The sequence below is a fragment of the Oncorhynchus keta genome, chromosome 4 (genome assembly GCF_023373465.1).
Source record: "Oncorhynchus keta strain PuntledgeMale-10-30-2019 chromosome 4, Oket_V2, whole genome shotgun sequence".
NCBI lineage: Eukaryota > Metazoa > Chordata > Actinopteri > Salmoniformes > Salmonidae > Oncorhynchus > Oncorhynchus keta.
Window position 1 is genome coordinate 39,339,849 of NC_068424.1, and position 19,660 is coordinate 39,359,508.

General features: G+C 42.2%; 1 protein-coding gene across 3 annotated transcripts in view; it reads left to right on the forward strand.

Annotated features, from left to right (window-relative positions):
• The window catches only part of LOC118374840 (N-chimaerin), a 55,516-nt gene that overhangs the window by 9,348 nt on the left and 26,508 nt on the right, over nucleotides 1–19,660 (forward strand). For all 3 annotated transcript variants that reach the window (XM_035761312.2, XM_035761325.2, XM_035761319.2), the window contains 3 exons: nucleotides 8,553–8,584; nucleotides 8,678–8,791; nucleotides 10,915–11,203. In XM_035761312.2, the coding sequence (XP_035617205.1) occupies nucleotides 8,553–8,584; nucleotides 8,678–8,791; nucleotides 10,915–11,203 (435 nt within the window). The remainder of the gene's footprint in view (nucleotides 1–8,552; nucleotides 8,585–8,677; nucleotides 8,792–10,914; nucleotides 11,204–19,660) is intronic.

The following is a 19,660-nucleotide window of genomic DNA, read 5'->3' on the forward strand; positions in this document are numbered from 1 at the left end:
TTTTTCTGGACTTGGGGACTGTGAAGAGACCTCTTGTGGGGTATGCATGAATGTGCGCCAGTAGTTCAAACAGACAGCTCTGTGCGCCAGTAGTTGCAACAGACAGCTCTGTGCATTCAACATGTCAATACCGTTCATAAATACAAGTAGAGATACAGTTAATCTCTCCTCCACTTTGAGCCAAGAGATTGACATGCATTTGAATAATATTAGCTCTCTGTGTACATCCAAGGGCCAGCTGTGCTGCCCTGTTCTGAGCCAATTGCAATTTTCCCAAGACCCTTTTTGTGGCACCTGACCACACGACTGAACAGTAGTCCAGGTGCGACACAACGAGGGTCTGTAGGACTTGCCTTATTAATAGTGCTGTTAAGCAGGTAGAGCTTTGCTTTATTATGGATAGACTTCTCCCCATCAAAGCTACTGTTGTATCAATATGTTTTGACCATGACCATATACAATCCAGGGTTACTCCAAGCAATTTAGTCATCTCAACTTGCTCAATTTCCACATTATTTATTACAATATTAAGTTGAAGTTTAGGGTTTAGTGAATGAGTTGTCCCAAATGTAATGCTTTTAGTTTGAGAAATATTTAGGACTAACTTTTTCCTTGCCACTCACTCTGAAACTAACTGCATCTCTTTGTTAAGTGTTGCAGTAATTTCAGTCGTTGTTGTAGTCATGTATAATGTTAAGTTATCCGCATACATAGACATGCTGGCTTTACTCAATGTCAGTGGCATGTCATTAGTAAAGATTGAAAAAGTAATGAGTCTAGACAGCTGCCCTGGGGAATTCCCTATTCTACTTGGATTATGTTGGAGAGGCTTCCATTTATAGAACACCCTTTGTGTTCTGTTAGACAGGTAACTCTTTATCCACAATATAGCAGGGGGGGGTGTAAAGCCATAACACACAAGCTTTTCCAGCCGCGAACTATGATCGATAATGTCAAAAGCCGCACGGAAATCTAACAAGACAGCCCTTTTTTCCAAAAGTTTACCAAGGTTTGGTAACAGGCAGATTGGTCAGCTATTTGAGCCAGTAAAGGGGGCTTTACTATTCTTAGGTAGCATTAATGACTTTTGCTTGCCGCCAGGCCTGGGGGCAAACACTTTCTAGTAGGCTTAAATTGAAAATGTGGTTATATCGTCCACTATTATCCTCAGTAATTTTCCATCCAAGTTGTGACCAGACAGAAGACACTCCTCGGTTTTATTTATTTGATTTATTTTACCTTTATTTAACTAGGCAAGTCAGTTAAGAACTAATTCTTATTTTCAATGACGGCCTAGAAACATTTGGTAATTGCCTTGTTCAGGGGCAGAATGACAGATTTGTACCTTGTCAGCTCGGGGATTTGAACTTGCAATTTTTTGGTTAATAGTCCAATGCTCTAACCATTAGGATACCCTTCTGTAAAAGGCACACTAAAGACTCTGACCATGAGAAACAAGATTTTCTGGTCTGATGAAATCAAGATTGAACTCTTTGGCCTGAATGCCAAGCATCACGTCTGGAGAAAATCTGTCGCCATCCCTACGGTGTGCTATGGTGGTGGCAGCATCATGCTGTGGGTATGTTTTTCAGTGGCATGGACTGAGAGACTAGTCAGGATCGAGGGGAAAGATGAACAGAGCAAAGTACAGATATATCCTTGATAACCTGTTCCAGAGCACTCGGCACCACAGACTGGGGCCAAGGTTCACCTTCCAACAGAACAATGACCCTAAGCACATAGCCACGACAACATAGGAGTGGCTTCGTGACAAGTCTCTGAATGTCCTTGAGTGCCCCAGCCAGAGCCCGCACTTGAACCTGATCAAACATCTCTGGAGAGACCTGAAAATAGCTGTGCAGCAATGCTCCCCATCCAACCTGACAGTGCTTGAGAGGATCTGCAGAGAAGAATGGGAGAACTCTCCAAATCCAGGTGTGCCAAGCTTATAGTGTCATACCCAAGAAGATGTGAGGCTGTAATCGCTGCCAAATGTGCTTCAACAAAGTACTTAGTAAAGGGTCTGAATACTTATGTAAATGTGTTTAATAAGGTAAAATATGTAAATTAGCAAAATGTCTGAACCTGTTTTTACTTTGTCGTTATGGGGTATTGTGTAGATTGAAGGAAGAAAATAAAAATACAAATCTTAGAATAAGGCTGTAACCTAACAAAGTGGAAAAGGGCAAGGGGTCTGAATACTTTCCGAAGCACTGTGCATTTTGTATATTTTTTTAATGTCCTGACTTGTGTGCACATTCGGTAGTATTGTATATCCTGGTATGGTACAGAAACGTTCCGAAAATATGTATACCACCCAACTCTAATTGCAACACAATAGTAATACATTTTCAACACATTTTGATATGTGAATTTGAAGTAGGATAGGCCTAGACAACTGCACTCGATTCTCTCTGACGTGACTATCATTCTGTTCAACGTCAGACACTTCTCGCAAACACTATCATTAATGTGATGATGGCTGTTCATCAAATAATTACATACCAAATTCAATTACGCAATTAAATTAATCATAACAATTAAGTAATCATCTGTGGCACCATGGGAAATGTATTTAACGAGTTTCCGTTTCTCGAATTAACTCAAGAATATCAATATCTCTATACTATCCGTCATCCATCAATCATTTGGTCCTATTTCCGTCTCATTCTGAACGTCGTAATATTCTATAAATCTACACAAACCCTGGTCTACATAATGACTCAGCGATACACAAATTGGTTTAGTTAATTAATTTACTAAATAATCACACAGAAATTCTTTAACACACACACAGGAGATATTATACGTTGATTACTAACATAATGCAATGCAAAGTCCCTGGTGGACTTTCCCCCCGAAATGACAGCTGGTTACACAATGAAAGGGGGGGTGTAAAAGTACGAGAGGAGAGACAAAGGAATTCAACTATCGTACATAATACGCTCATTGTGGATATTTAGCACCCTAACAATCGCTCATTCGGATTTAGAAATGCAATGTACATATTTACGTGTATGTCTTTGTCGTCTCTCTTTGTTGAAATCGCCAGGCCTATTTTATGGGGAGTCAGTCGACAAAGTCTTTGGTTGTCCACCAGAGGTCACCATGCTGTTTGTAGTCGTAACTTCTTGGTCTCGGAGTGTCTGTTAGAACCGATCCTCCAAAGGTGTACCACGCGGTGTTCAGAGATGCTTGTTAGAATAGATCCTTTTGAGGTATCTATGGTGGTGAAAGGAATTATATTACATATACAGCTGCTGACTGAATGTGTACCGGTAGTCTAGTTTTCACCGCCACTCGTTGAGAGTTTGAGGGCTGTTGTGGAAATTTCCTGTATTTACCAAATCATGAGAGCAAACCACACACAAGTCAAGAGTTAGTTATCACAAAATCCATCTTTAATTATATGAGCTCCATCACAACCCTGTGACTTTAAGATAAATTCAGTGTCTATAAATGAATTCTCTGAGAGTCCCTTACACATTGCAACTGAGATCCTTTATAGCACATATGTCAGAGTCAAGGCCCGCGGGCCACATCCGGCCCGCGAGAAGGTTTTTTACGGCCCCTGGGATGATCTTGATTTATTATTAGAACCGGCCCGCAGACCGCAGCAAGCCGGCAGCCCGCAGATCTTTTACACGCACCAATACTACATTTCCCACAATGCAACGGTGACGCACCGAGCAGTAGGCTGCTTCATTTCAATATTTATTGGCACAGCAGTTGTCAGCATCACAGTAAAATTAACTTTCAGATACCCATCAAAAATGGCAAAACGGAAGGTGGACACTGAGAACCGGGGTTTCAAACAAGGTGGGAGTCGGAGTATTTGTTCACGGAGGTAGCTGGAAAACCTGTGTGTCTTCTGTGTGGAGAAAGTGTGGCGGTACTGAAAGAGTATAATCTGAGACGACATTATGAAACGAAACACGCGGACAAAAACAAGAATATGGACATGGAACAAAGGCTACAAAAGGCAGAGGAATTAAAACGAGGCCTCAAATCTCGACAGGCTCTGTTCAAAAAAGCCAAATCACAAGGCCAGGCTGCTGTCAAGGCCAGTTTTATTTTGGCAGAAGAGATCGCTAAATCAGCCCGGCCATTTACGGAGGGGGATTTCATCAAAAACTGCATGATTAAAGTTTGTGACGAAGTTTGCCCAGAAAAAAGGCAACTCTTTTTAAATGTGAGTCTGAGCAGAAACACCATTGCCGAGAGAGTAGACCAGTTGTCCATCAATCTAAAAGAGCAGCTTGTGAAAAAGGGAAAAGATTTCATTGCATATTCCTTGGCTGTGGATGAGAGCACCGACATTTCTGACATTGCCCAGTTGTCAATTTTCATCCGCGGAGTGGACTCCAGCCTAAGCGTGACAGAGGAGTTTTTGGCTTTACGTCCTATGCATGGCACAACTACGGGGCATGATTTGTATGAAGAGGTGTCAAGATGTGTAAATGAGATGGAGCTGCCTTGGGAAAAACTCGTGGGTTTGACAACCGACGGAGCACCTGCGATGTGTGGACACAGGAGCGGACTGGTGGCGAAGATACGGGAAAAGATGCAAGAGGAAAACGCGACAGGTGAGCTGACAGCTTATCATTGTATCATACACCAGGAAGCGTTGTGCGGTAAAGCCTTGAAAATGGAGCATGTAATGAGCATCATCACGCGCACAGTTAACTTTATCAGAGCCAAAGGTTTGAATCACCGCCAGTTCAAGGCATTTCTGACGGAGTTAGAAACGGAGCATGGTGATTTGCCTTATCACACAGAGGTGCGATGGCTAAGCCAGGGAAAGGTGCTTCAAAGATGTTTCGAGCTTCGTGAGGAGATTTGTCTGTTGTTGGACAGCAAAGGGAAAGACACAACACAACTCCGAGACGAAATGTTTCTGTGTGAAATGGCTTTTCTGTGTGACATTACGAGTCATCTGAATGCAATGAACTTGCAGCTGCAGGGTCGGGATCGTGTCATCTCTGATATGTACAGTACAGTGAAGGCATTTAAAACCAAACTGACTCTGTGGGAGACGCAGATGCGGAAAGAAAATTTGAGCCACTTTCCCAGCTGCCAGACCATGAAAGAGAAGCTCTCTACCAGTGCGTTCCCGAGCGCACAGTTGGCTGATAAAATAGGTATGCTTGCCGCTGACTTTCGACGCCGATTTGCTGACTTTGAAGCACAAAAGCAGGTTGGAACTGCTCGGTAACCCATTTGCTGTTGACGTGGAAAGCTCACCACCAAACCTCCAAATGGAGTTGATTGACCTCAATGCAATGATGCACTGAGGGCAAAATATGCGGCAGTGGGTGCTGCGGAGTTCGCCCGTTTCCTCCCCGACACAATGCCCCAGCTGCGCATCCAGGCTGCTCAAACGTTGTCTATGTTTGGCAGCACATACCTGTGTGAACAACTGTTTTCTTTGATGAACTTGAACAAAACATCACACAGAAGTCGACTTACTGCTGAACACCTCCACTCAATTCTGAGGATTTCCTCAGCTCAGAGCCTTACCCCGAACATTGATGAACTTGTGGAAAAGATGGGACACCACCAAGTATCACCCTCAACCTCAAACAAGTGAACATTACTGTGCAATCACATATTTAGAGTTTTTACTCAGTTCAAGTTTAAAAGTTAAAGTTTAATATTTGTTTTCACTGCATGTTACTTCTCCTTAAACAAAGTGTTGTTTTTGATTAATAGATTTTTGCACTTTATTTTATTGTATTTCAATCCAATTATATTTTTAAAATATTTCAGTTGAGTGGATGATAGAAAATTGCTATTATTGTTTTTTTCTTTGAAGTAAATTTAGCCCACTTTTGCTAAAATAGAAAATATAGGCTACTGATGGTGCCTTGAATACCGGTTTCTTTCATTTAATGTTCATGTTATGGGGATTTTTATATAAAGGAAATTTGTCTTTTGTGTCTGTTGAAAATTAAAGATTACTGACAGAGCCATAAGAAAATATTGCTTTATTTATCTGATCATATTGGAATATATTTGTTAGGTTTTCAGTAGGTTCAATTAGGTTCACTAGACTATATGCGTCATTTAAAAATTTTTCAATGAACATTCGAACAGAACAAAAATCTATTAATCAAAAACAACACTTTGTTTAAGGAGAAGTAACATGCAGTGAAAACAAATATTAAACTTTAACTTTTAAACTTGAACTGAGTAAAAACTCTAAATATGTGATTGCACAGTAATGTTCACTTGTTTGAGGTTGAGGGTGATACTTGGTGGTGTCCCATCTTTTCCACAAGTTCATCAATGTTCGGGGTAAGGCTCTGAGCTGAGGAAATCCTCAGAATTGAGTGGAGGTGTTCAGCAGTAAGTCGACTTCTGTGTGATGTTTTGTTCAAGTTCATCAAAGAAAACAGTTGTTCACACAGGTATGTGCTGCCAAACATAGACAACGTTTGAGCAGCCTGGATGCGCAGCTGGGGCATTGTGTCAGGGAGGAAACGGGCGAACTCCGCAGCACCCACTGCCGCATATTTTGCCCTCAGTGCATCATTGCATTGGAGGTCAATCAACTCCATTTGGAGGTTTGGTGGTGAGCTTTCCACGTCAACAGCAAATGGGTTACCGAGCAGTTCCAACCTGCTTTTTGTGCTTCAAAGTCAGCAAATCGGCGTCGAAAGTCAGCGGCAAGCATACCTATTTTATCAGCCAACTGTGCGCTCGGGAACGCACTGGTAGAGAGCTTCTCTTTCATGGTCTGGCAGCTGGGAAAGTGGCTCAAATTTTCTTTCCGCATCTGCGTCTCCCACAGAGTCAGTTTGGTTTTAAATGCCTTCACTGTACTGTACATATCAGAGATGACACGATCCCGACCCTGCAGCTGCAAGTTCATTGCATTCAGATGACTCGTAATGTCACACAGAAAAGCCATTTCACACAGAAACATTTCGTCTCGGAGTTGTGTTGTGTCTTTCCCTTTGCTGTCCAAGAACAGACAAATCTCCTCACGAAGCTCGAAACATCTTTGAAGCACCTTTCCCTGGCTTAGCCATCGCACCTCTGTGTGATAAGGCAAATCACCATGCTCCGTTTCTAACTCCGTCAGAAATGCCTTGAACTGGCGGTGATTCAAACCTTTGGCTCTGATAAAGTTAACTGTGCGCGTGATGATGCTCATTACATGCTCCATTTTCAAGGCTTTACCGCACAACGCTTCCTGGTGTATGATACAATGATAAGCTGTCAGCTCACCTGTCGCGTTTTCCTCTTGCATCTTTTCCCGTATCTTCGCCACCAGTCCGCTCCTGTGTCCACACATCGCAGGTGCTCCGTCGGTTGTCAAACCCACGAGTTTTTCCCAAGGCAGCTCCATCTCATTTACACATCTTGACACCTCTTCATACAAATCATGCCCCGTAGTTGTGCCATGCATAGGACGTAAAGCCAAAAACTCCTCTGTCACGCTTAGGCTGGAGTCCACTCCCGCGGATGAAAATTGACAACTGGGCAATGTCAGAAATGTCGGTGCTCTCATCCACAGCCAAGGAATATGCAATGAAATCTTTTCCCTTTTTCACAAGCTGCTCTTTTAGATTGATGGACAACTGGTCTACTCTCTCGGCAATGGTGTTTCTGCTCAGACTCACATTTAAAAAGAGTTGCCTTTTTCTGGGCAAACTTCGTCACAAACTTTAATCATGCAGTTTTTGATGAAATCCTCCGTAAATGGCCGGGCTGATTTAGCGATCTCTTCTGCCAAAATAAAACTGGCCTTGACAGCAGCCTGGCCTTGTGATTTGGCTTTTTGAACAGAGCCTGTCGAGATTTGAGGCCTCGTTTTAATTCCTCTGCCTTTTGTAGCCTTTGTTCCATGTCCATATTCTTGTTTTTGTCCGCGTGTTTCGTTTCATAATGTCGTCTCAGATTATACTCTTTCAGTACCGCCACACTTTCTCCACACAGAAGACACACAGGTTTTCCAGCTACCTCCGTGAACAAATACTCCGACTCCCACCTTGTTTGAAACCCCGGTTCTCAGTGTCCACCTTCCGTTTTGCCATTTTTGATGGGTATCTGAAAGTTAATTTTACTGTGATGCTGACAACTGCTGTGCCAATAAATATTGAAATGAAGCAGCCTACTGCTCGGTGCGTCACCGTTGCATTGTGGGAAATGTAGTATTGGTGCGTGTAAAAGATCTGCGGGCTGCCGGCTTGCTGCGGTCTGCGGGCCGGTTCTAATAATAAATCAAGATCATCCCAGGGGCCGTAAAAAACCTTCTCGCGGGCCGGATGTGGCCCGCGGGCCTTGACTCTGACATATGTGCCCTAGATGGACACCTGTGCCTGCAAGCATTGTCTCTGACTATGGTGCTTGGCCAGTGACCTTCCTCTGAAACACTAGATGGGCTAGTGGGCATTAGATCCTGTTAAGGTTTGCTATACGTCTTCACATTAGTCAAGTCGCACAGCATACGGTGGATAATTCTTTACTTTATCCTCCATGACGTTAAATAGTGCCTGTCTGTCTATTTTTTTTTACTTAACAATGGAATATTTATTTGCTTTCAGGTGGATAACCGGCCCAAATACTATGGGAGAGAGTAAGTTGGCTTATTTCCATTTTGAATTTATATACAAATCTAGCTGTTTATCCAGTCAGTATCAGGATTTCCAATGTTCTGTCTTCTCCCCAGGTACCATGGGATGGTCTCCAGAGAGGAGGCTGACCAGCTGCTGAGTGTGGCAGAGGGCAGTTACCTCATCAGGGAGAGCCAGAGGCAGCCTGGGACCTACACACTGGCCCTACGGTTAGGCACACGCACACCCTTTCTACAGATTAACTTTCCAAAAAAGTGTGATTCATGACTTGTTTTTGGTTAGTTTTTAAACTTTCACCAGTTTCACCACTTTTTTCTCCCCAATTTTAAGGGAGGTTTTGGCCGGCCAAACCCTCCCTTAATCCAAAAGACGCAGGGCCAATTTTGTGACGCCTCATGGGTGTCACGGCCACCTGTGAGAGAGCCTCGAATCCGGGTCTGTAGTAAATGCCTCAAGCACTGTGATGCAGTGCCTTAGACTGCTGTGCCACACAGGAGGTAGTTTTTAAAATGATTAACACATTTTTACAGCTTTTATTTAACCTCAAGTCTAAGTAATTTGGTAGGGCGGGGTTCTACTAAGCTAACATATGGAATTGCTTTAAGATCATCATAACATGAATAATTTCGCTATTTGATTTGGAATTTTAGGAACCCTTTAGGTACGCTATATATACAAAGGTATGTGGACACCCCATCAAATGAGTGGATTCAGCTATTTCATCCACACCTGTTGCTGACAGATGTATACTGTCATAGGATGCAACCTTTCCAACGAGTCAGTTAGTCAAGTTTCTGCCTTGCTAGACCTGCCCCAGTAAACTCTAAGTGCTGTTATTGTGAAGTGGAAACGTCTAGGAGCAACAACGGCTCAGCCGCGAAGTGGTAGTGAATGGCCGTGACCGGCCAGTGCTAAAGCGCGTAGTGCTTAAAAATCGTCTGTCCTCGGTTGCAACACTCACTACTGAGTTCCAAATGGCCTCTGGAAGCAACGTCCACATAATAACTGTTCGTCGGGAGCTTCATGAAATGGTTTTCCATGGCTGAGCAGCCGCACACAAGCCTAAGATCATCATGCGCAATGCCAAGCGTCGGCTGGAGTGCTGTGAAGTTCACCGCCATTGGACACCGGTGCAGTTGAAACGCGTTCTATGACGTGATGAATCACGATTCACCATCTGGCAGTCCAACAGACAAACACATAGTGCCAACTGTAAAGTTTGGTGGAGGAGGAATAATGGTCTGGGGCTTTATTTATTTATTTTTCTGTCTGAGGCTTCCCTCAAACACTTTCCATCCCATATCTCTGTTGGTCACGCTAAAGCAGAGGTAATGAGTGTTTTGGGCTCTGAGTATTTTTATATACTAGGGCAGCGTTTGAAATTCTCAAGCAAATGAGGTTTTGGAATGCAAATAAACTGCATTGCTTCCTCCTGGATATCTGGTAGAAGAACAAGAAGGCGTTCTTTTCTCTCTGCTTAAGTGCCTCACCCTTGCTGATTCTCTGCTATAGTTGATTTCCATATATATATATATATATATATATATATATATATATATATATATATATCACCTCCTGTGTAAGGGTGGGTGGAAAATGGTGCCCCACTATGGGCTGCCTTGGTTCTGAATTTGGGAAGGTTGTATTTTGGGTTAGGTAATGAACTTTGGGTCTGGTAAGGATCCTTTGCTAGTTCGTTTAGTCCCCTGAGTTCTTTGAAGCATCTCCCCTTATTTCCCATTGACAGATGAGATTTAAATATTGATCTCTGGCATCTACCCAATGATGAAGAATTCCTTGCATTGTTCTGGCTCATGTTGTGCACAGTGATGGGATTTACTGATTTGTTATTTGGCTCTTTTGCGGCATGAGGCCTTTTTCCTGTGAGATGAGGATGTACTTATTTATTATTATTTTTTTATTTTTTTGCATTCGCTATACACTTGCTGTATTGACCAGCTCTAATAAAGGTCTCCATTATTTATAACCACTAAATTCAGGGAAGAAATTATTTGATCTAGCTGTCATTAATGGATATAAAAACCTCTTAGAACTTTTGTGAACATTATTTCATTTTGTTTTCCACTGATCAAGGGTATGAGGAAACGGAGGCAGGCAAAGGGATTTTATACCTTTAGGGTCGGCTCTTCTCGTGTGTGTGTGTGTGTGTAGTCATCCAAAGATTTTCCTTTTTCCACCCAGCTGTACGGCCTCATTATTCTCCCCGGCTAAGACAGGGTTTAAAAACGCTCTCCTACCCATGGAAACTGATTGTCACAGATGTTTTCTTTCTTTTTTGTCTTCCTCTTCCCCCCTTCTATCCTGGATCCAGCTTTGGAAATCAAACCAAGAACTTCCGCCTCTACCATGATGGGAAACACTTTGTCGGGGAGAAGCGCTTTGAGTCCATCCACGACCTTGTGACAGATGGGCTGATCACACTCTACATCGAGACCAAGGCAGCAGAGTACATCGCTAAGATGACCATTAACCCAATCTATGAGCACATTGGCTACACAACACTCAACAAGGAGCCCACGCTGAAGAAACACTTGCCCGTGTGCAAGGAGGTTCCCGATGGGCCTGCTCCACAGGGAGAGCGGGTTGACGAGGAGAAAGGGGTAAGGAACAATCTCACACTGTCCTGAAAATGTCAGTCTTTTACTGTACTAGAAAAGGAAACAAATGGAGCAGATGCTGAAATGAATCCAATGTGAAAACCAGGCAGAAGTAAAAAATGTTCCATGTCAAGTAATTCCCAGATCTACTATTCTAAAGTGCAGAAATTTGGTAGCACTGCTCTTGTTGCTTACCGAAAAAAAAGTAGACACAACATTTGCTGGTGTGTGGTTGTGTGTATACAGTGCATTCTGAAAGTATTCATACACCTTGACATTTTCCTAATTTTGTTATGTGACAGCCTTATTCAAAAATGTATTAAATAGTTTTTTTCCCTCATCAATCTACACACGCTACTCCATTTTGATGAAGAAAAAACAAATGTATTAAAAATATAAGACTGAAATATACTATTTACATAAGTTTTCAGGCCCTTTACTCAGTACTTTATTGAAGCACGTTTTGGCAGCAATTACAGCCTCAAGTCTTCTTGGGTATGACGCTTCAAGTTTAGCACACCTGTATTTGGGGAACCTCTCCCATTCTCCCATACAGATCCTCTCAAGCTCTGTCAGCTTGGATGGGGAGTGACGCTGCAGAGTTATTTTCATGTCTCTCCAGAGATGTTTGATTGGGTTCACGTCCAGTCTCTGGCTGGGCCACTCACGGACATTCAGAGACTTGTCCCGAAGCCACTCCTGCATTTTCTTGGCTGTGTGCTTAGGGTTGTTGTCCTGATAGGTGAATATTCGCCCCAGTCTGAGGTCCTGAGCGCTCTGGAGCAGGTTTTTGTCAAGGATCTATCTGTACTTTGCTCCATTAATCTTTCCCTCGATCCTGACTAATCTCCCAGTCCCTGCCCCTGAAAATTATCCTCACAGCGTGATGCTGCCACCACCATCATTCACCGTAGGGATGGTGCCAGGTTTCCTCCAGATTTGGCATTCAGGCCAAATAGTTCAAACTTGGTTTCATCAAACCAGATAATCTTGTTTCTCATGGTCTGAGAGTCCTCTAGGTGCCTTTTGGCAAACTCTAAGTGGGCTGTCATGTGCCTTATTCAGATCCTTTGCTATGAGACTAGAAATTGAGCTCCGGTGCATCCTTTTTCCATTAAGCATCCTTGATGTTTCTACAACTTGATTGGAGTACACCTGTGGTAAATTCAATTGATTGGACATGATTTGGAAAGACACACAGCTGTCTATATAAGGTCGCACAGTTGACCGTGCATGTCAGAGAAAAAACCAAGCCATGAGGTCAAATGAATTGTCCTTAGAGCGCCGAGAAAGGATTGTGTCGAGGCACAGATCTGGGGAAGTGTACAAAAAATATTCTGCATAATTTGAAGGTCCCCAAGAACACAGTGGCCTCATTCTTAAATGGAAGTTTAGAACCACCAAAAGACTCTTCCTAGACCTGGCCGCCTGGCCAAACTGAGCAATTGGGTTGAAGGGCCTTGGTCAGGTGACCAAGAACCCGATGGTCACTAAGACAGGGCTCCAGAGTTCTTCTGTGGAGGTGGGAGAACCTTCTAGAAGGACAACCAATGTCTGCAGCACTCCACCAATCAGGCCTTTATGGTAGAGTGGCCAGACGGACAGCCACTTGGAGTTTGCCAAAAGGCACCTAAAGGACTCTCAGGCCATGAGAAACAAGTAATGGGACTGAATATTTATGTAAATGTAATAAGTCAGTTTATTTTTTTAAAATAAATTAGCAAACAGTAAGAACAGTGAGAACCTTATCAACAGTCAAGCATGGTGATGTTTGGGGTTGCTTTGCTGCCTCAGGATTTGGACAACTTACCTTAATAGAACAGAGCATAATTCATGATTATATATTGAGAATTCTACAGGAGAATGTCAGACCATCAGTCTGAACTGAAGCTGAAGCGCAGCAGGGTCATCCAAAACACTATCAAGTCTACATGAAAATGGCACAAGCTGCAACTATGTAATGATCATGCTGTTTAATCAGCTTCTTGATATGCTAACCCATCCACCTGACGGGTGTATCTTGGCAAAAGAAAAATGCTCACGAACGAAGACGTAAACAAATCTGTGCACAAGATTAAAGAGAAATAAGCTTTTCGTGTTGAACATTTTAACATGTAATGGAAGCCTATCCAACAGACTCCAGGTAAGGAAGGTGGGTACCTGGCTTCACAGTCCAGAACAGACTATGGGAGGTAGACAGTACTACATAGAGCCATGACTACATGGAACTCTATTCTACAGCAAGTAACTCATGCAAACTAGTAAAATTAGATTTTTAAAAAATGATAGAAATACACCTTATGGAACAGCAGGGACTGTGAAGCAACACACGCATAGGCACAGACGCATGCATACAAACACAAGATGACATACTCGCTATACACACCCGTACATGGCTTTTGTGTTGTAATTATGTAGAGAAGGGGCCTGAGGGCACACACTTAATGTGTTGTGGAATGTATTGTATTGTTTTTAAAATTGTATAACTGCCTTGATTTTGCTTGACCCCAGGAAGAGTGCAGCAGCTAATGGGAATTTATAATAAATACAAGTTCCTCCGCCCCAGAGGTGTGTGCTCAGCCCCCTGCTGTACTCCCTGTTCACCCATGACTGTGTGGCAACTCGATCATGAAATTGGCTGATGACACAACAGTTTGTAGGCCTGATTACCAACAATGAGGAGGTTAGAGCCCTGGTGGAGTGGTGCTATGAAAATAACCTCTCCCTCAACAAAACAAAGGAGCTTATTGTGGAATACAGAAGACTAAAGAGGGAGCATGCCCCCAACAATGCCTCTAAAACCTCAGGTATGCTGAAGAAACTCTGCATGACCCTCACAAACTTCTTGAGGGTCAGCATTGAGAGCATTCTGTCAGGCGGCATCACCGCCTTGTCCAGCAACTGGTCCGCCCTCAACCGCATGGCTCTCCAAAGGGTAGGTGCGGACAGCCCAATGCGTCACCGGCGCCATGCTGCCTCCCCTCTAGGACTACAGCACCCGGTGTCAATGGAAGTACTTTTTGGAGTCGGAAAAGTCCTTATTTTCTTTAGGAATGTAGTAGAGTAAACATTCTCAAATATAAGTACAAATGCCCTAAAAATGACTGAAGTAGGACTTTACAGTATTTTTTACTTAAGTACTTTCTACCACTGCTCCAATATTACTAGAGATATTGAACCACTAGTCACTTCCCGTTTCACACTTTAAATACTGTATCCCCAAACATAGCTTGTTCTAATATTTCTACTAATGTACATTGTATTTTAGTTACACTGTTTAATTTAACCTCTTACAGCTACCCCCCTACTTTTTTCAATTTCCGCCTGAAGACATAACCAAATCTAACGGCCTGTACCTCAGGCACAGAACCAAGGATATGCATATTCTTGGTACCATTTGAAAGAAAACACTCTGAAGTTTGTAAATGTGAATTGAATGTATAACACAATGTGGTTTAGATAATACAATGAAAAAAATAATATATAATCTATACTTATATATAATCTATACTTATACTTATTAATACTTATTTTCCACCATAATTTGCAAATAAATTCATTAGAAATCCTACTCATTTTGTCTGTCATAGTTGAAGTGTACCTATGATGAAAATTACAGGCCTCATCTTTTTAAGTGGGAGAACTTGCACAATTGGTGGCTGACTAAATACTTTTTTGCCCCACTATATATATATATATATATATAATCTACCCAGTTAGATTTCAAGACGATCAGTGGTCATTGGGTTAAAAGACAGTCAATCAACGAAACAGCGGTCAAATCATTGGTGCACAATGATGTCATGACTTGTTGTCTTCAAATCGGTTTCTTTCAGTCAATACGTCCCGCGAAATGACCCATCAGGTTTGATTGTGTTACAAACAAACCAGTTGATTGCAGTGAAACTAAACATGACTGGAAAAGTCACGTTCTGTGTGGGTTATTTACCTGGAATGTGTCGTCGTCAAATGGAATGAGATAGAATTCACGACACAAGCGGTTCACAAAATGTTTCGTGTTAGGCTATAAAAACAGATTTTATCAAACAAAAGATCATTCATTGTGTAACAATGAGCATTGGAATTGCAAACAGACGAAGATCGTCAAATTTAAACAATTTATTTTAATGCAGTTTGTGATTGTTACGCCTGTGCTGGTTAAAATAGTTTCTTATGGGGCTCTATGCTCAGATAATCGCATCGTATTCTTTCGCAGTAAATCCTTTTTTAAATCTGACAACGCACTGGATTAGCAAGATTCTAGGCTTTCGATACATGTGAGACACTTGTGTTTTCATGAATGTTTAATATGACTTTATGTAGCGATCACCGTATGTTGTGGAATTTCAGCCCGCTAGCGGGTTCCGTGCGCAGAGAGGTTAAACACAACACACACTTATTTATATACTGGACTCACTAGTGTATCTACTGCTGTGTATATATAATTCTTAGTTTATCTTGTGTAAATTCCCCTGGTGTTCATACACTATATATGCAAAAGTATGTGGACACCCCTTCAAATTAGTAGGTTCGGCTATTTCCGCCACACCTGTTGCTGACCGGTGTATAAAATCGAGTTGTACAGCGGAACTACATTTTTAAAAATCAGTTGAACAGCTATCTCCATAGATGGAACATTGGCAGTAGAATGGCCTTACTGAAGAGCTCGGGGACTTTCCAACGTGGCACCGTTGTAGGATGCCACCTTTTCAACAAGTCAGTTTGTCAAATTTCTGCCATGCAAGAGCTGCCCTAGTCAACTAAGTGCTCTTATTTTGAAGTGGAAATGTCTAGGAGTATCAACGGCTTAGCCGCGAAGTGGTAGGCCACACAAGCTCAGAGAATGGAACCGCCGAAGTGTGTAGCGCGTAAAAATTGTCTGTCTTCGGTTGCAACACTCACTACGCAGTTCCAAACTGCCTCTGGAAGCAACGTCAGCACAATAACTGTTCGTTGAGTGCTTCATGAAATGGGTTTCCATGGCAGAGCATCTGCACACAAGCCTAAGATCGCCATGCGCAATGCCAAGTGTCGGCTGGAGTGGTGTAAAGCTCGCAGCCATTGGACTCTGGAGCAGTGAAAATGCATTATCTGGAGTGATGAAACACTCTTCGCCATCTGATGACAGGAGAACGCTACTTGCCCCAATGCTTAATGCCAACTGTACAGTTTGGTGGAGGAGGAATAATGTTCCAGTTAAGGGAAATCTTAACGTTACAGTGTACAATGACATTCTAGACGATTTTGTATTATGGATCCCCATTAGCTGCTGCCAAAGCAGTAGTCCAGGTGCCACAAAACTAGAGCCTGTAGGACCTGCCTTGTTGATAGTGTTAAGAAGGCAGAGCATCACTTTATTATAGACAGCCTTCTCCCCATCTTAGCTACTTCTGCATCAATATGTTTTGACCATGACAGTTTACAATCTAGTGCTACTCCAAGCAGTTTAGTCATCTCAATTTCCACATGATTTATTACAAGTTTAAGTTGCGGTTTCGGGTTTAGTGAATGATTTGTCCCAAATACAATACTTTTAGTTTTAGAAATATTTAGAGCAAACTTTTTCCTTTGCGTCCCACTCTGAAGCTAACTGCAGCTCTGAGTGTTGCAGTCATTTCAGTTGTTGTAGCTGATGTGTTTAGTCATCCGCATACATAGAAACTCTGGCTTTACTCAAAGTCAGTGGCATGTCATTAGTAAAAATGTAAAAAAGCAAGGGTCCTGATTCTGACTTGATTATATTTGATAGGCTTCCATTCAAGAACACCCTCTGTGTTTTGTTAGACAAGTAACTCTTTATCCACATTCTAGCAGGGGGGTGTAAAAGCCACAACACATACGTTTTTCCAGCAGCAGACTATGATCATTACTGTCAAAAGCTGCACTGAAGTCTAAGATGGCCCCCACAATAATTGTGTAATCAATTTCTCTCAGCCATTCATCAGTCATTTGTGTAAGTGCTGTGCTTATTGAATGTCCTTCCCTATAATGCTGAAATGCTGTTGCCAATCTGTCTCCTGTGAAATGGCATTGAATCTGGTCAAACACATTTTTTTCCAAAAGTTTACTAAGGGTTGGTAACAGGCTAATTGGTCGGCTATCTGAGCCAGTAAAGGGGGCTTTACTATTCTTGGGTAGCGGAATGACTTTATCCTCCCTCCAGGCCTTGAGGGCACATGCTCTCTAGTAGGCTTAAATTGAAGATGTGGCAGTATAGTCTGCTATTATACTCAGTCATTTTCCATAATGATTGTCAGAGTCTGGTGGCTTGTCATTGTTGATGGACAAAAAAATAATAATTCACCTCCTCCACACTGACTTTACATAATTCAAAAGTACAGTTCTTGTCTTTTCATAATTTGGTCCGATATACTTGGATGTGTGGTGTCAGCGTTTGTTGCTGGCATGTAAGTTTGCTCATAAGTAATTAAAGTAGTTTGCAATATCAGTGGGCTTTGTGATTAATGAGCCATCTGATTCAATAAATGATGGAGCGGAGTTGGCTTTTTTCCCCCCAACATTTAATTCAAGGTCATTTCAGTTGTTGTAGCTTTTTACTATCATTCTTTATATAATTTATTTGTTTCATAGTGTAGTTTATTTTTATTTAGTTTAGTCACATGATTCCTTAATTTGCAGTACGTTTGCCAATCAGTTGGGCGGCCAGAACTTAATTGCCATACCTTTAGCCTCATCCCTCTCAACCATACAATTTTTTAATTCCTCATCAATCCAAGGGGATTTAAGTTTTTACTGTCATTTTCTTAATGGGTGCGTGCTTTATTAGTAACTGGAATAAGTTGTTTCATAAATGCGTCATGTGCAGCGTCTGGTTGCTCCTCACTACACACCACATACCAGAAAATATTTGAATCACTTCAAAACTTATTGTATGACCTCTTATACTATATCAGGCCCAGCCTATGGAACTTTGTTTTTCCTAGATATGGCTATTTATATTGATCATTACGTGCTTTAGATTTGGATACTGCTTTAAAGCAAATATCTGCAGCGTTTTTAAAAATGTGATCAATACATGTTGATGATTGAATTCCTGTGCTGTTTGTAACTACCTTGGTAGGTTGACTGACAACCTGATGCAGGTTGCAGGCACTGGTTACAGTTTGACATTTTTTTCCTTAGTGGGCAGCTTTGATAGCCAGTCAACATTTAAATCACCCAGAAAATATACTTCTGTTTATCACACAAATTATCAAGCCTTTCACTATCCAGATACTGACTGTTAGCAGTTGGTGGTCTATAGCAGCTTCCCACAAGAATGGACTTTAGGTGAGGAAGATGAACCTGTAGCCATATTACTTCAGCAGTATTTTAACATTAGATCGTCTAAGCTTTACAGGAATGTGGTTCTGAATGTAGACCGCAACACCACCTTCGTTGGCATTTCTGTCTTTTCGGTATATGTTATAACCATATATTGCTACCACTGTATCGTCAAAGGTATTATCTAAGTGAGTTTCAGAGATCAGAATGTGAGTCATCTCACATTCTTCATGGACCTTGTTTCTTAGGCTACATATGTTAATTATGGGCAATTGTTTTTAGCACTTTTCTTGGTTGCTTGATTGTTTTTAATGCTTTACTGGGAAGATTATCAGAGGTAGACTTTCTTATGTTATTTACATTGGAGCTGATAGTGCAGCTGCATAAAGTGGTCTTCCTACGATTGCACACCACCTCAGTGCTAACAGTGTAACTCTGGTTTATAGGCTCATGATTTCTGCTTACAATAGCTGTAGGATAAAAGGATGTTTTGGCTGCAATTAGGTGTACATATATTAAATCCTGTGCTTGCAACAGTTTGGGGAAGGCCCTTTCCTGTTTCAACATGACAATGCCCCCGTGCACATAGCGAGGTCCATACAGAAATGGTTTGTTGAGATCGGTGTGGAATAACTTGACTGGCCTGCACAGAGCCCTGACCTCAACCCCGTTGAACACCTTTGGAATAAATTGGAACACTGACTGCGAGCCAGGCCAAATCGCCCTAAATCAGTGCCCGACCTCACTAATGCTCTTGTGGTGAATGGAAGCAAGTCATTTTACATTACATTTACATTTAAGTCATTTAGCAGACGCTCTTATCCAGAGCGACTTACAAATTGGTGCATACACCTTATGACACCCAGTGGAACAGCCACTTGCATCTAAATCTTGTTGGGGGGGGTGAGAAGGATTACTTACCCTTACTTACCCTATCCTAGGTATTCCTTGAAGAGGTGGGGTTTCAGGTGTCTCCGGAAGGTGGTGATTGACTCCGCTGTCCTGGCGTCGTGAGGGAGTTTGTTCCACCATTGGGGGCCAGAGCAGCGAACAGTTTTGACTGGGCTGAGCGGGAACTGTACTTCCTCAGTGGTAGGGAGGCGAGCAGGCCAGAGGTGGATGAACGCAGTGCCCTTGTTTGGGTGTAGGGCCTGATCAGAGCCTGGAGGTACTGAG